The 15,502-nt window shown below is 36.4% G+C and overlaps 1 protein-coding gene across 1 annotated transcript in view; it reads left to right on the top strand.

Moving 5' to 3' along the window:
* Positions 1-15,502, top strand: part of Cntnap2 (contactin associated protein 2) — a 2,252,040-nt gene that overhangs the window by 1,102,553 nt on the left and 1,133,985 nt on the right. The window contains exon 9 of the mRNA XM_085840650.1: positions 10,989-11,138. Coding sequence (XP_085696776.1) covers positions 10,989-11,138 — 150 coding nt within the window. The remainder of the gene's footprint in view (positions 1-10,988; positions 11,139-15,502) is intronic.

The following is a 15,502-nucleotide window of genomic DNA, read 5'->3' as shown; positions in this document are numbered from 1 at the left end:
CTCAAGACTCTCTCTCACTGCATCTCTTAAGGCTTCTTCTCTCACTGAGGCCAGACCAGGCAGTCCTCTGATATATATATATGAGTGTGTGTGTGTGTGTGTGTGTGTGTGTGTGTGTGTGTGTGTGAAGCCTTCTATTAGTGTATGCTGCCTAATTGTTGGCTTAGTGTCTGAGAGATCTCTGGGGTCCAGATTAGTTGAGACTGCATGTCTTCCTATGGGGTCACCCTCCTCCACAGCTTCTTCCAGCTTTTGCCTAATTCAACCACAGGAGTCCCCAGCTTCTGTCCATTGGATGTAAGCATCTACATCTGTCTTGTTCAGCTGCTTGTTGGACCTACTGAAGGGCATCCATGCTAGGCTCCTATCTGTAAGCATACCACAGCATCTGTAAATTATGAGATACGTCATTATTACTTCATAGAACTCTGTAGCAGACTAAAGATAAATCCAAGGCCTTGGGAATGTTCCTCTCAAGACTGAATATTAAACCAAAGGATGAAAATTCTTGTCACTGCAATTTTATTTGAATCATTTTCCAACAGATGTTACATCTTACTTTGTGACTGTATTTTAAATACTTTATATTTTCAATATTCATTAAACCAGTATTTTCTTCTTGTCTCTAATAAGAGCAACATCTGTTTCTTCTTGTTCAATCAAACCAGCCACCTCAAGAGTCCTACTTTAAAAAATAATACAATTTCGACAACAGCGCAGATAGAATGCATTTCATTAACATTTTGTATTTGCATCTGAGACAAGTTTTTCTAACAATTATATGTCAGGGAGATTTTAGAGAAAAATTACAAAACAATTTAGTTATTATATGGAAAAATATAAAAACAGGAGCTGGAATATGCCTTGATAAACCCTACTTTTAAGGTAAGCCTCACTTGGTAAAAATATTCATACTTTAATATGCAGTTGAATTTGTTTTGTGAATCACTAAGTAACTAGAGAAATATAATATAAAGGATCATCAAATAATATGATTCAAGAATTAAATAAAAACACATAAAAAGATAGATGGTAGATAGATAGATAGATAGATAGATAGATAGATAGATAGATAGATAGGCAGAGAGATAGACAGAGAGATCGATAGGCAGGCAGATGTACTATCTAGATTTATGTAGGCTTGAGATATGCTAAAGTCATTTTGGAAGACAGACCCTCTATTGAGAAAATTGACTTACTAGATTGGCTTGTGGGCAAGCCAGTGTTACATTTTTCAGTTGATGATTCATAGGTGTGTGTGTATATATGTGTAGGTGGGAGCGTGAGAGGGTGTTTATGCAGATCATGTGGGCAGTGTCATCCCTAAGTAGGTAATCCTAGGGTACACAGGAAAGTAGGCTGAGTGAACAATGAAGTACAAGCCAGTAATCAGCAGTTCTCCATGCTGTGGATCTGCTCCTGCCTCAAGGTTCCTGCCCTGTTTGAGTTACTGCTCTAACTTTGCTCACCAATGGTGTTTGATCTGAGAATTGTAAGCTGAAATGAGTCCTTTCATCCCTAAGTGCTTATGAGCATAGTATTTTATGATAGTCACAAAAACCCTAAGCTAGTAGATATGTGTACTTATTAATCAATCTTGCTGCTTGACAGTTTCTTGCATATATATAATATCATCTGATTACTCTTTCTCCACAACTTTCCCTTCTCTTCTCCACATACCTATCAATAACTGCTAATCTCCCAGGATTGTAATGTTTCATTTAGGGGTTTTTTGTTGTTGTTTTATTTTATCTTTGTTTTTGTTTTGTAGTTGTTGTTGTTGTTTGGTGTGGTTTTGTTGTTGATGACCCATTTAAGTTGACTAAGTCCATCACTGTTGAAAATGCCCAATGAAATCTGATGGGATCAATGACTGTTTCCTGAATTTACCACTTAGCAAATAGTTTATCCATGAGAGGAGGGATTTGTGATTCTCCTCCAACTATGCCTAACCTCTGATGGGAACATTGTTTTGTGTGTCTGTAGCTGTTGTGAGTTGGTGATTTCAAAGGCAATAATAGTATATATTTTAAAACAAAATTTATATTCAAAAACGTGAAGTCTATTTTCCTTCACACTCTTCAAAATTAATCCCAATGAGAAGTCATTTGGAATTATATTCACTTTCAGAACTATTTCACTGTTTGAAGAACTACTTAACATTGAATAATCTAGCCTTTAAAAGGCATATTTTAGTCTGAGAAAAAAGACTGATAACTATGAAGAAGGGATACTGAATTTTGGTTTATATCTCTGAATGGGCTTTGACAGCTCTTGACCTGGATACTAGCCAAGGTCATACAGATACCCTCTCAAGTCAGCTAGTTTCTTACCACTGAACTTGCACTTTTAATTTATGTGATAGGGAGGTACTTGTTCATAAAAACAAACATATTTCCTTATTTCATAATGATTGACATCTTGTGAAGGAAAGTACAACAACCCAATTTGAAATATAGAGATAAAAAGACAAATCTAACTGTATTAAGAGCTAATTTTGTGTTAGTACTAATCCAAATGATAATATATGTAGACACTTTAAAATTTATGGTAGAGCTATGTTCTTATAAGTCTACTGCAATTTGAAAATGTAAGTTTATGGTGCATTAAATGCTTCTGCCTATTGCACATCACAGTTTATCAGCCCAGCACAGTGAGATATCAGCCATTCATCTCATAGGAATGGGACTATCTGGGAGCTATAGATATTCCCTTTGATAAACCTTGATATGGACAAACCTTTGCCAAGAATCAGAAGATAGGATGGTATCACATATTATGAGACCAAGAGTAGGTCAGATTTCAGTTCTAACAGATTCATATTGTTTTTGTACCATTAAAAAATAAAAACTCATTAGTCGGACCACCACAAGGTAAGGGGCATCTGTGCATTTAGTCCTCCCAGCAGCCCTCTGAAGAGATTAACAGATAATAGGTACAGTGATCATATGAACAGAAATGAGCCTTGAATCCAGACATTAAGAATCTGTATTGTTACATATCATTCTGACACTTTTGATAATGAAACTGAGAATGAGACACACCTGGGTCTATTTCTGTCTCACTCTCTTTATATGTGTGCTTAATACAATAAATACAATACAAACATAAAATAAATAAGTACTAAGATAAAAAGTACATATTACTAGCCTGCCTATTTAAACTTTGAGTGTTCTATATGAAATACTTCTAATATTTATCATGCTTGTAGTAGTATATAAATAATTTAGGAAGACTTTTCTGTACCAATGAGATGGTTCAGCCTGGAAAACACTAGCTATGCAACCTCGAAGACAAGTATGTGTTTAGCCCCTGAAACTCACAATAGAAGAGAACAAAATTCCAAAAATTTAACCTCTGACCTCCACACACATATAGATAATAGATCACATATCACACACACACACACATACACACACACACACACACACACACACACACATACACACACTTTAGATAGTAAGTTAATGAAAATATTACTCTTCTTAACTTACATCCCTTTTTCTAAATAACAGATGGCTCAGGACAAAAAAAAAGCTAGAACTATTCTAAAGAAAGTTTGTAGAAGTAGAATAATTTTCTTAAACCCTGTTTTATATAAACTTGTTCATGCTCACTTGTAGCAGAAAGAATGGCTACAGGTAGAGGGACATGAGCAAAGTCTTTATACTCTTATTAGGTCATGGAGGGCCAAAATCTAAAAACTAGAAATGCTATTATTTGGCAGTCCAAGGACTGATTTATCAGCTCAGCTTTGTAAACTAACACAGCAAAGTCAAGGTGATGGATCCACTCATTATAAAATGGAAAAATGAATACAAAGGTCTCTTTATTCTAAGTGTTACACAGTATAGAGCTGATTTAAACAAATAATTGTGAGCAATTTAAACTGCACCCAACAAAAAAGGTCTGAAAATGTCTCTATCCAATGTGAACTATAAAAGCTTCATTCAAAATGCCTTTTTAAAAAGTGAATACATTGATATAAAAGTATATTGAAAGACACACTGTATGTATGATATTCCAAAAGCACAGAAACACGTGGGCAAAAATGGTTGGCCATTGACAGGTGAAATGGATGATAGCTTGGTTTATCCCTCATCTGAATGTTTTAGGAGGCTATGTCTAGAACAGAGTTCCTCTGTAAGTGTGGTGGAAATGGAAGGGCCATTCTGATTACTGATTGTCAGGAACTTTATAAAGGGCTTGTTATGGGTTCTTCTTTTTAATTTTTAATTGACCTTTGCCTTAGGGTTTATAGTGATGTGCTAAAATACTACCATTAAAAGGAATTTGGGAGGAAATGGTATATATATCTGGCCTATACTTACACATTATAGTCATCATCATAGAAAGTCTGGCCAGCTAGCAAACACAGAAGTGGATGCTCACAGTCAGCTATTGGATGGATCACAGGGCTCCCAATGGAGGAGCTAGAGAAAGAACCCAAGGAGCTAAAGGGATCTGCAACCCTATAGGTGGAACAACATTATGAACTAACCAGTACCCCGGAGCTCTTGACTCTAGCTGCATATGTATCAAAAGATGGCCTAGTCACCCATCACTGGAAAGAGAGGCCCATTGGACACACAAACTTTATATGCCCCAGTACAGGGGAATGCCAGGGCCAAAAAAATGGGAATGGGTAGGTAGGGAAGTAGGGGGGGTATGGAGGACTTTTTGGATAGCATTGGAAATGTAATTGAGGAAAATATGTAATAAAAATATTAAAAATTAAAAAAAATGTCTGGCCAGGAACTCAAGATAGGAACCTAGAGACAGGACCTGAAGCAGAAACCATGGAGTGCTGCTTAACAGCTTCCTCCTTATGGCTTGTTCAGTATATATGTGTGTGTGTGTGTGTGTGTGTGTGTGTGTGTGTATAGTAGGACCACTGCCCATAGTGGTACCACACACAATTAGCTGGATCTTCCCACACAATCATTATCAAAACAACAACAAAACAAAACAAAACCAAACAAACAAAAACCACTTCACAAAAAAATTGCCTACAGGCTGATCCTAAGAAAACATTTTCTCAGTTGTGACTCCCTCTTTTCAGATGACCCTAGATAATATCAAGTGGACAAAAAAATACCACCCAGGACAATGGCAAAATATTTCCCAATTCTTGAGCAACATAACTAAGGTTCCATTCAAAGCTCTACATTTACCAACTATTGGAACTTACATTTTATTAAACTCTGTCTCTCTGGTATATACTGCAGACAATAATATTTAAAGATTTTATGAAGTATAAATAAGTCAGACACAAGTAAAGTACTCATCAGCATGGTTAGCTCATAGAACTCAGAATAGTATATCTATAAATACTCACATATGCAGAGATCATAAATTGGATTTCTCTCTGGAGAAAACCCTCAGGCTATTACTTTTTATAACATTTGGACAAAGAAAATAGAAAAGAAACAGCATATTTTATTTTGAGCAATTTGGTCATCCTGGCTGCACTGTGAATGGATTTCATTATATTCGGGGACCCCTTCCTCTCAGAGATCACTGAGGCATAGCTATTGGTGATTACCAGTATATGTTCCAAATAATAATTGGAAATAATATAAGTTGAAACAACAGTTTAAACTCAGACATGGAGGGGTTCACAGCCAACGAAGCTCCTGCAATCTGAGGTCCAATATCTCTGCTAATTATGTTCCTTGAGAAAAATGAAATAACCTTTTATTTTTAATCTGATTGATTAGAATAATAGGCCTTTTGTTGTGAACAGTGTAGGTGGTGATGTCACACGTTATACTTCAGTTCTGAGATGCAGTTTCACAGAGATTTTTCTGAAAAGCTTTTTGATCGCCCATGTAGAACAGTTAAAAAAAATATGTGACTTCTCTGCCTGATTGACTTTGTAGGATTGTGTTTGAATTGGTGATTGGATATTTGAAATAATGGTCTCCTTGTGACCTATATTCCCAAACTGTGTCTTGTCTGTGGGAAATATTCAACAAACTGTAAAGACAGAACCCAAAACCAAATCCATGCACTCTTACATTAACTCACATCCCTTCCCATTTGGTGCTGGAAGGAAAATACTAATGTGAAAATACATTCTCTGTGGCATCCGTCATGCAGGAGAACCCAAAGGGACCTACTATATAGGAGGAAGTGTCTCGGATGCACTACTGATATCTGACAGCTAACTAATTTTAACTTAAGAAAAAGTCCACATCTACATGGTAATTTTGAGACACTGAGGGTTTGTTTGCTTTGCTCTTCATAAATATTTGAAAGGTAAGAAAGAAAAAAAATTCAATAATTATTTGCCTGTTTCTGTATGGGCAGGAAGACAAAACATTGAGATTAAATGGTGTGGGGAAAAGAGTCTTCTGGCTTTAGAAAGAACATAGGCTACCTCGTCACTTTTTGCAATGAGGAATTGTAACCTATCATTTATCAAAAAAATCACCATGATCTATAGGAACTTAGAGACATACACACTATTTTATATTGATGCAGAACATACAAAGAAAAAGATTAGGGACAGGAAAGTAGCAAAATCATAAAAGTGGCTCTCTTTTTTTTAATTGGATATTTTCTTTATTTACATTTCAAATGTTATCTCCTTTCCAGGTCTCCCCTACAGAAACCCCCTACTCTTTCCCCCTCCCCCTGCCTCTATGAGGGTGATTCCCTACCCACTCACTGTGCCTTCCAGCCCTGACATTCCCCTACATTGGGGCATCGGAACCCCCTCAGGCCCAAGGGCAGCTCCTCCCACTGATGTCCAACAAGGCCATCCTCTGCCATATATGCAGCCAGAGTCATGGATTCCTTCATTCGTTCTCTTTGGTTGGTGGTCCAGTCCCCCGGAGCTCAGGGGAGGGGGAAGGCGAGTTCTAGCCATATGACACTGTTGCTCTCCCACCCCATGGCACTGCAAACCCCCTCAGCTCCTTAATTTGTTTGCCATTGTGGATAGCTCTGCCCAATCCCCTGGAGATTTCCTGAAAGTAGTAACCACTGGTTTTAAAATACAGGATTCTTTTAGCAGACACTCCAATGTTCATGTCATCTGAAGCCATTGCAATGTATAAGGGTTGGCTGAAACTGGCAGTCAATGAGATATGAGAATACATTTTCTTGAATAACTCAGTAATTGGGGTGTCAGTTCTGGATGTTTGGACAGAACAAATTTCCAAAAAGATGTATTAACAGTGAAACAGACTGCTTAATAAGTATACAATCTCATCTACAAGACTGATGTCTTACGCTCAGCATCTGTCCTTACAATATAACTGTCTCTAGCACAGAAGCCGAGCTTTACCTGTTCCTGCTCACTGCTCAGAGTCATTCAGTTATTTCTTCACACCTAATATGTATATGGTACTGTTTGAAATGCTAAGTTTTGATCAAGCCAATAAAACAGTAACAACAACAACTACAACAACAAATCAGAAGGCTTGTATCCAAAAGCAGGGGTTGGGGAGGTGAGACAGTAGTTAAGATCACTTGCTACTCTTTCAGAGGACCATGGTACAAGTCTCAGAACCTACATTGTGGCTCACAACTACTTCTAATTCCATTTCCAGGAAATATGGTACTCATTCCCAGCCTCCCCAGGCACTCTACACACGTGGGATACATACATGCAGGCAGGAATGTCATATGCATAAAAGAAACAAATGAGTCTTTCTTTAAAAGTAGAAGCAGCAAGGGAACAGATAAATGAACAACATACACATGACCACTACCAGTTGCATGACAAAAAAACTAAAATTCCTAAGAGTGCTGCCAAGGACATAGAGAAATGTCATTTTGCACACAGGGTTAAGAAAGGTCTCTATATAAGATGCATCTTTGCAGGTTATGGTGAGAGAGGGAATCACACAGACACCACACAGAAGGCATTCCAGATGGAACATTTGACACCTCAGTCACCATTAGGCCTTTAGCAAGTGCTGTTATTGAGCACAGAAGCAACAGAAAATTATCATAAAAGAAATGTCATAAACCTGCTTACATTTTCAAGAGATAATTAGACCATGTGATGGAATATTTAGACTTTAATGAAAATAACAGAATCAAGAAAAGCAATGAGGGGAGGTAATTTAATACTCTACATTGATATATAGGCATATGATCTAGAGATTTTAGTACAAGTGGTTATTTGCATGTGTATACACTATGAATATTGTATGTCAATGTGCAAATACATTTTTCATGTCTGTTAACTGTATGTACATATTTGTAGGTTTAATGTGTTATGTATGTGCACTATTTAAACTATATATTGAATAATTTGAGATTTTTTTCATGCTAATTCCTTAAAAGCAGTTTGTTTTGTCCGTCTTTGAAGCAAAACGTGCTCAATATCACTAAATTTATTGTTTAATTCTAAGGGACTGTATGAGATATGACTATTTGTACTAGTGTTTACTATGAGTAAATGCTATAGACATGGGACTATCTTTTAAGTTCCAATAAGATTCATTTTTTCTTTAAAATAGCATTTTGTGAAAAAAAAAACAGCATTTTATGGATGGTTTTAAGCAGCAGTTAGTTCATAGTCTTAAAGAAAATGACCACAGAGTATATAACTAGGCACTGTGGCCGTATTATCTACCACAACTGTTTGTCTCAGGTATTGTTGGGCCAGTGACTTGCAAAAGAGTAGGCAGAAATGTATTCCCATGAAACTTTGTATGAACACTAAAATTTGAATTTAGGAAACTTCCTCCCATCTCTATAACATACCAAGTTGCATATGTTCTTTCTTTTTAATTTTTGTCAACCACTTAATGGAAAAGTATTCTCAACACATAAATATAAAAACAGGAGGACACAAGCTGGGTGTGGCCCACACACTGTGGTTTGCAGACTCCTGGCATTAAATAATTAAGGATTTAGATCTTTCATCTGTGTTTCACTGATTTACTCTAACTCTAGTTTAAACATCTTCATTGGCTGGTCTTCTCTTTCTTTTATGAAATGGAAGTGCATCTTCAAGGACCTCTTCCTCGCAGACTAATGCATCCAGAAAAGACTGGAACAAAGCCTCTTCCTCTTCACAGCATGACCTTTTCAAGGTCAAATCAAACCCTTGGGCTAGTCTCAGTGTTCTTGGAACTCTCTCCAAATGCTCTCCTCTAATGTCTGCTCTACTCTCAGTAGCTAATTTTCTAATTAATTACAGTAAAATGAACACAAGCTAAACAGTGAATGTTGCCTGCCTATAAAGATGTGTTAAGAAACAATAAAGCATAAATTTGAGAGGTGGGCATTGAGTATTTATTTAATTGTTGTTTTTTTTGATGATATATAACCTAGTAAGTTACCATGTTGTCTGATATATAAATGAACAAATCATCTTTATTTCCTGTGATTATCGTGCTTATTATCAGGTCCAACTACACACATGGATACATTTCCTTAGAACTCAGTTTCTATAAACTGCTTTATGTATATGTGGCTTTTGAAATAGCACATTACATAAAAAGTTTTTAAATTATAAAAGTAGGGAGCAATATTAAGTCAGCACTATAAATCTACTTTTATCTCAGAACAAAGCTAACCAGAAAATAAGTTATTAAATTAAATTTTTCTCCCAAATGACTTTATTCAAATCATGCTTTTCCCCAAGTATCTCAAGTGCATCCTAGTTGTGTTTCTTATAAGATTCTGTTATATTTTTGATTATTCAATTTGATAGAGGAAAGTGCCATTCAAAATACTAAGAAATATCAGAGAAAGCAAAGAATAAGCAGTACCATGTTTTGTAGATGAGTATCTATATATAACATTATATATACACATATAAATATATGTTGGTATATTTATATATGTATGTGTGTACACATGTATATATAATTATAAAATTATATGTAAATATATTTTATTATATATCTTTATATATAATACATATAATTTAATATGTTAATATATGTTATAATTACTAATATATTTTATATTATATTTTATATGTATAATATAATATATCTATATAAATGCTATATATAGCATATATTATGTATGTCCTATACATATATTTTATAAAATGAGTAAATATATAACATACTATAAATTACATATTACATAGAAATATGTTTATAACATTTACCTATAAATACTTAATTCTGTTGATATATAAAATTGTGTTTAGGGCTTAGAGTTTCTATTACTTTGACAAAACACCATGACCAAAACCACCAATGACCAAGTTGGGCATAAAAGTATTTATCTGTCTTATACTTCCATATTATTGTTCATTGTTGAAATAAGTCAGGAAAGGAACTCTAAACAGTACAGTGTCCTGGAGGCAAGAGTCGATGCAGAAACCATGGAGAGGTGTTTCCTTTCCAGCTTGCTTCACATGGTTTGCTAACATACTTTCTTATAGAACCTAGCACCACAAGCCCAGGGATGGCTATACCCTCTATGAGATGGGCATTCCCCCATTAATCACTATTTGAAAAAATAACCTACAGCTGCATCTCAAGGAAGCACTTCGTCACATGAGGCTCTTTCCTCTCTGATTACTCTAGGTTGTGTCAAGTTAACATGCACAACTAGCCAGTGCAAGTGCATACCACTCTTGAGGAATCCCACAGTTCTGTTTCCCACAACCCAAATCAGAGGGTAGCTCGCCACTGGCTGTAACTCCACTTGCCTCTGTGGGCATTCTCATTCAGCAGCATGCCTCTGAATATTTAAAAATATTGTGTTTATTCCTATCAAATTGAAACTGCATACCTTTCAGCCACAAGAATTCCCTGAAATATTACAAACAAATATGTTGATATTCAAAAATGACAAGGAATGAAATTCAAATGAATTACTCAAGTAAGAGAGATAATAGTTAAGTCCCTGCACATACTCTTGTTTTGTATAACCTTATCTAAGCATCAAATTAAATTCCATGAAGTTAATACAATTGTGATTTTTCAATGTAAAATACTGTAATGTGTAAAAACTGTATTTAACTGAACCAACTTAGGAAGTTTTCATTTCCTACCTCCCAGGCTCCGGGCTGAATGATGGGCAGTGGCATGAGGTTCGCTTCCTGGCCAAGGAAAACTTTGCAGTCCTCACCATCGATGGAGATGAAGCATCAGCAGTTCGGACCAATAGTCCTCTTCAAGTGAAGACTGGCGAGAAATACTTCTTTGGAGGTAGGAATGCCATGATTTAGGTTAGCCAACATTTTAAAAAAGAAACGAAGCTTTCCAAAAGTTTATTAAGATCTTGTATTTAACCCAAGGAACCCAGTAGGCCTTAGGATAAAAGATGCAAAGTGCACTGCATTAAAAAGTTAAAGAAATTACTGGTCATAATAATGATGTTAATGTGTTAACACCCTATCCTTTGATTCAAATCTTTAAAACATAAAGCATGAGAGTCTGTTTAATTTCAACTGTCTGCTAGGATTAGTGACCTTAACTATAGATTGGACATTAATTGCATAGAAAGTTCTCTCAAACCTTAGCCAATACTCAAATGCCTGTCTATATGAATATATTCCTATCCTGCCATGTGCATCTTGTTTCCTAAACTTCTTAGAGTAATTATATCTAAGAGCACTTATCTTGTCTGCCTGGTTTCCTGCAATATTTCCCTAATTCTAGAGAACTTCCTGGAATATGACAAATAGTAAATAAAAAGTTATGAATGGATTAGTAAGCAATTTTATTTTAAACAGTCTGAAAGAAGAAATACATATCCTGGCAGCTGCTGGTTCCTGAATATAAGACCATGTGTTTCCTATGTAGAGAGTTTGGGGGAAAGGATAACTTACAGAAATAAGCTTACAGTTTGTCCTGAGTTATTATTCCATACTATTTTTGGGTACTCACAGTATATGTTTTAAAGGTTCTACTGAATATTTGATGAGTCAATGAAAGAGAGACAAGATGTCTTCTTAGTGAAGGGATGGGGATGAGTAACATAAACAAAAGCCATTCATTCATAAACTGGTTTACCTACAAGTGCATTTTGAACATGGCTTTAAGCCAAGAGTTCCCATGATTGTCATAGCAAATGGATTCCAGTTTTCAGAAGCTTTTGACAATCTCTTGTCTGGAATGTCATTTACCACGGATGTGGTCAGCAAAGGCCTATAGTAGTTTCTATCCATCTCAACTCCAGGGCATAGACAAACTGTTGGAGACTCACATTAATAGTATAGATTACAGGATGTAGTGTGCTTACTTGATTGCTTTATAGATCTGAGTTTTCAAAATCCTGTCAGGAGAATCTTGAGCTCCTCTTGGGTCTTTGTTCTGCCTCCAAGATACGCTGCCATCATAGGATCATGATGATATTTTTGATTATATTCTCAGCACCTGAGTCTTCAAAGTGAAAAAGAAAACCTAAAATAAACATTGCAACTCCAAATCTCAGGCATATCTGCTAGAATTTTAATATACAGGGTGAGGTACTAAGACCCTGAAGAACTATACGCTACATAAACTGTGAGTAATTCTGGGACATATGTTTTTAGGAACAGGATGCAGGTGAACCTGAACTAATATCCACCATGCCCACCTTGAGATTCTTCTGAGAGACAGCAGCTACTGGATGGAGGAAACTAGGAAGGATAAAAAAAAAAAAAAGATGCTCCTGGTCTCTGAAAGTTCTAAGTACAGGCTTGCAATATGTTTACGCCCTGGCTATGTAGTATCACCTTGGCTTTTTCTAATAGGGTATGTTCCCACATTTCTGTGCCTGCTCACTGGAATTTCAAGGATGTCAAGTGCCTGGTTATACATGTGCTTTGCTGTCTTCATGTGTGAGAATAGGCAAATCACAAAGGAAAGTAATCTTTGAAGGTACTTCTTCAGTGAAGGGAGTCATAGCTGATTTAGCTGTTATCTCTATCTCTCAACTGGAATTCCTTAACACTTCATTAATTTTAATAATTGATATAATAATAAGAGAGGCAATTATATTTATTTATCAACCAATTACTCAATAATGGGATTTTAGACATAAGCCATGGCCCATGGTTATATGGGTAAAGCTTTAAATTTCTAGTATTACTTAGACTGTTATTTTTAATATCCCTTCTATTTTCACCTGAAAGGAAACAGCTGTGGTAAGAAAATTCCCATTGGCTCATATTAAAAATGGGAAGTCTAAAGAGTATAAGCTGGGCATGCAGCCCACAAGAGGGTGTTTGATGATGGAGGTGATATGACAGGAAAATTTGCCTGACATTTTTTAAAGTATTTATTTATTTGTTTATATTTTACTATTCACTTTATATCCCACTAGCTGCCCGCATAATCCTTCTTCCATCCCCTTCCTTCCCCTTCTCCTCTGAGTTGGTGGAGTCCCTGCTGGGTATACCCCCCAACTCTGGCACTTCAAGTCTCTGTGAGGCTAGGCTCTCCCTCTACCACTGAGGTCTGACAGGGCAGCCCAGTTACTACAACATATCCCTTGTACATGGCCTGACTTTTGTAGGACTTGTACTAGTGAGGTTGAATGGAGGAGGATCAATCCACTTCTAGTTTCTAATCTAGATGCACTAGTATACAGTCACTGCCACCTATGCAGCTAGGGAACATCCAGGGAGTGGCTTTAATCATCGATATTTATTTCCTCAAGTTTTATTTCAGAAGACAAAAGGTCCAAGGTCAAAAAGGCTGTTAGATGTAGTATGTTGAGGATTGTCTTCTTGACTTTCAAACTGTCCATTTCTTATTGAGTCTGCACTGCTATATAGTATGAAGGAATGGCTAGAAGAAGGGAATTGCGAGAACACTAGAATCTCCATGCCACCATCATGACCTAATTACCTCCCAGAGACCCTAAACCTATACCAGGGCAGCGGTAGGAGTAAGTTTTCCACATGTAAATTCTGAGGAGAACACATAGGTAGTCTGCAACAGTAGTGTTTTAGTCATGTTGAAATAGATCAGAAGTTAGGTAACTAACTAGACAGGCATACAAATTTGTACAAATCCAAAGTATTTTTCTATTGGATTTATTTAGGAGGATTGTCCCAGCCTTTGTGCTTCTTACTCACTCATGAAATAACTCCAGCTGTCCTGTGCACATCTGAATTCTAAAAGTTTCTCATGGACCTTACATGTTCCATGCATTTGCTATGTAAAGGACAACATTCCAGAAACCGCTAGGTTTACTGCTCCATTGTGCAATAATTGAAAAACCAGATAGCATGTGACTTAGGTCACACACTTTTAGGTCTCTGAAGTTTATTTCCTAGCTCCTTTTTGCCTCACTCCAAAATCACAGGAGCAAGAAGTATTTTTTTTATCAAATAATATGTTTCAGTGATCTGAAAATGGAAATAAGGGTAAAGAAGTTTGTGAGGTGTATTAGATTCTTAGGGCTGCTATAGCAAAGTGCCACAAGCTTAGTGGCATAAAGCTGCAGTCATTTATTCTCAGTTTTAGAAACAGGTCATTTGGAACTAGGATATGAAATGTCAGAAGGTCTGTAGCATCTGTAGGATGTAGGGAAAGGGGCAGGTGATTCCAATAGCTACTGTCATTTTTCAGCAGTCATTGGGATTCCTTCTGTCATTGATAGAAACCTTCATGTCTCTTTCTATCTTCAAATCCTCTAAGTGTCTGTGTCCATATTTCCTTTTGATAAGGACACCAGGAACAGGCTTAGAGTCCACCTTGGTCATTTTTTACCTCGTTATCCCCTGGGTTTTTCTGTGTCTGTGGTTATAATGAGACTAGATCTGTGAAATTTCCGCATTAATTTCCCTATGATGATGAGCTCTTTCTTCCCTAGAACTGCAAGCTGAAGTAAATCCCCATGCTCCTCTGAGTTGCTTTTGCAGGGTATTTTATCACAGCAACAGAAATTAAGTTAGGATACACATAATCACAAATAAATTGGGGTTGTGAGATGGTTCAGGGGATAAAGCACTTAATGGATGAGTATGAGGACCAGAGACTATATCCTAAGAACCCATATAAAAGTCTAGTAACCTTGATGGCTGACGTATAATTTCATCATGCTCAAATGAGAAATTCTGTCTCAATAAAATAAGCTAAAGAGTATTTGAGGAAGACTCCCAACATTAGCCTCTGATATTCACCATGTGCATATATGCATATGCATATGTAATGCACATATATATGCTCAAAAGCATAAAAACACGCATGGACATCACAAAACAGACACACATGTAAACAAAGAGACTAAATTGAGTCATCCTGATGTAATATTACATGTGTATATCTGTATAATATTCATCAATTACCACATATAACAAGAAAGAATGCTTCAGGGAACTCCCTTGGTACCAGAGGGCTGTGATATATACACCTTATTAGCACCAAGAAATTTCCCACATTTATCAGGCAAGTGCTAGGCAAGTTTGCAAAGTAACATTTGAAAGGTTCTCTTAGGAAATACCTTCAAAACAAATATAGAGGCTGTCCTGAGAATTTAAGTCCTTAAACTGGATCGATGTTTCATTTTCTCTTCGCTGGTTGCAATAATACTCAATAGATTTAACTTTTTCTAAGCCTGCATTTCCAAATCCTTAGAC

Source organism: Mus caroli, unplaced genomic scaffold (genome assembly GCF_978045245.1).
Source record: "Mus caroli unplaced genomic scaffold, Mus_caroli_1 scaffold_7, whole genome shotgun sequence".
In the NCBI taxonomy this organism is placed as follows: Eukaryota; Metazoa; Chordata; class Mammalia; order Rodentia; family Muridae; genus Mus; species Mus caroli.
Note: the sequence above shows the minus strand (reverse complement) of the source record. Positions and strands in the feature narration are given on the sequence as shown.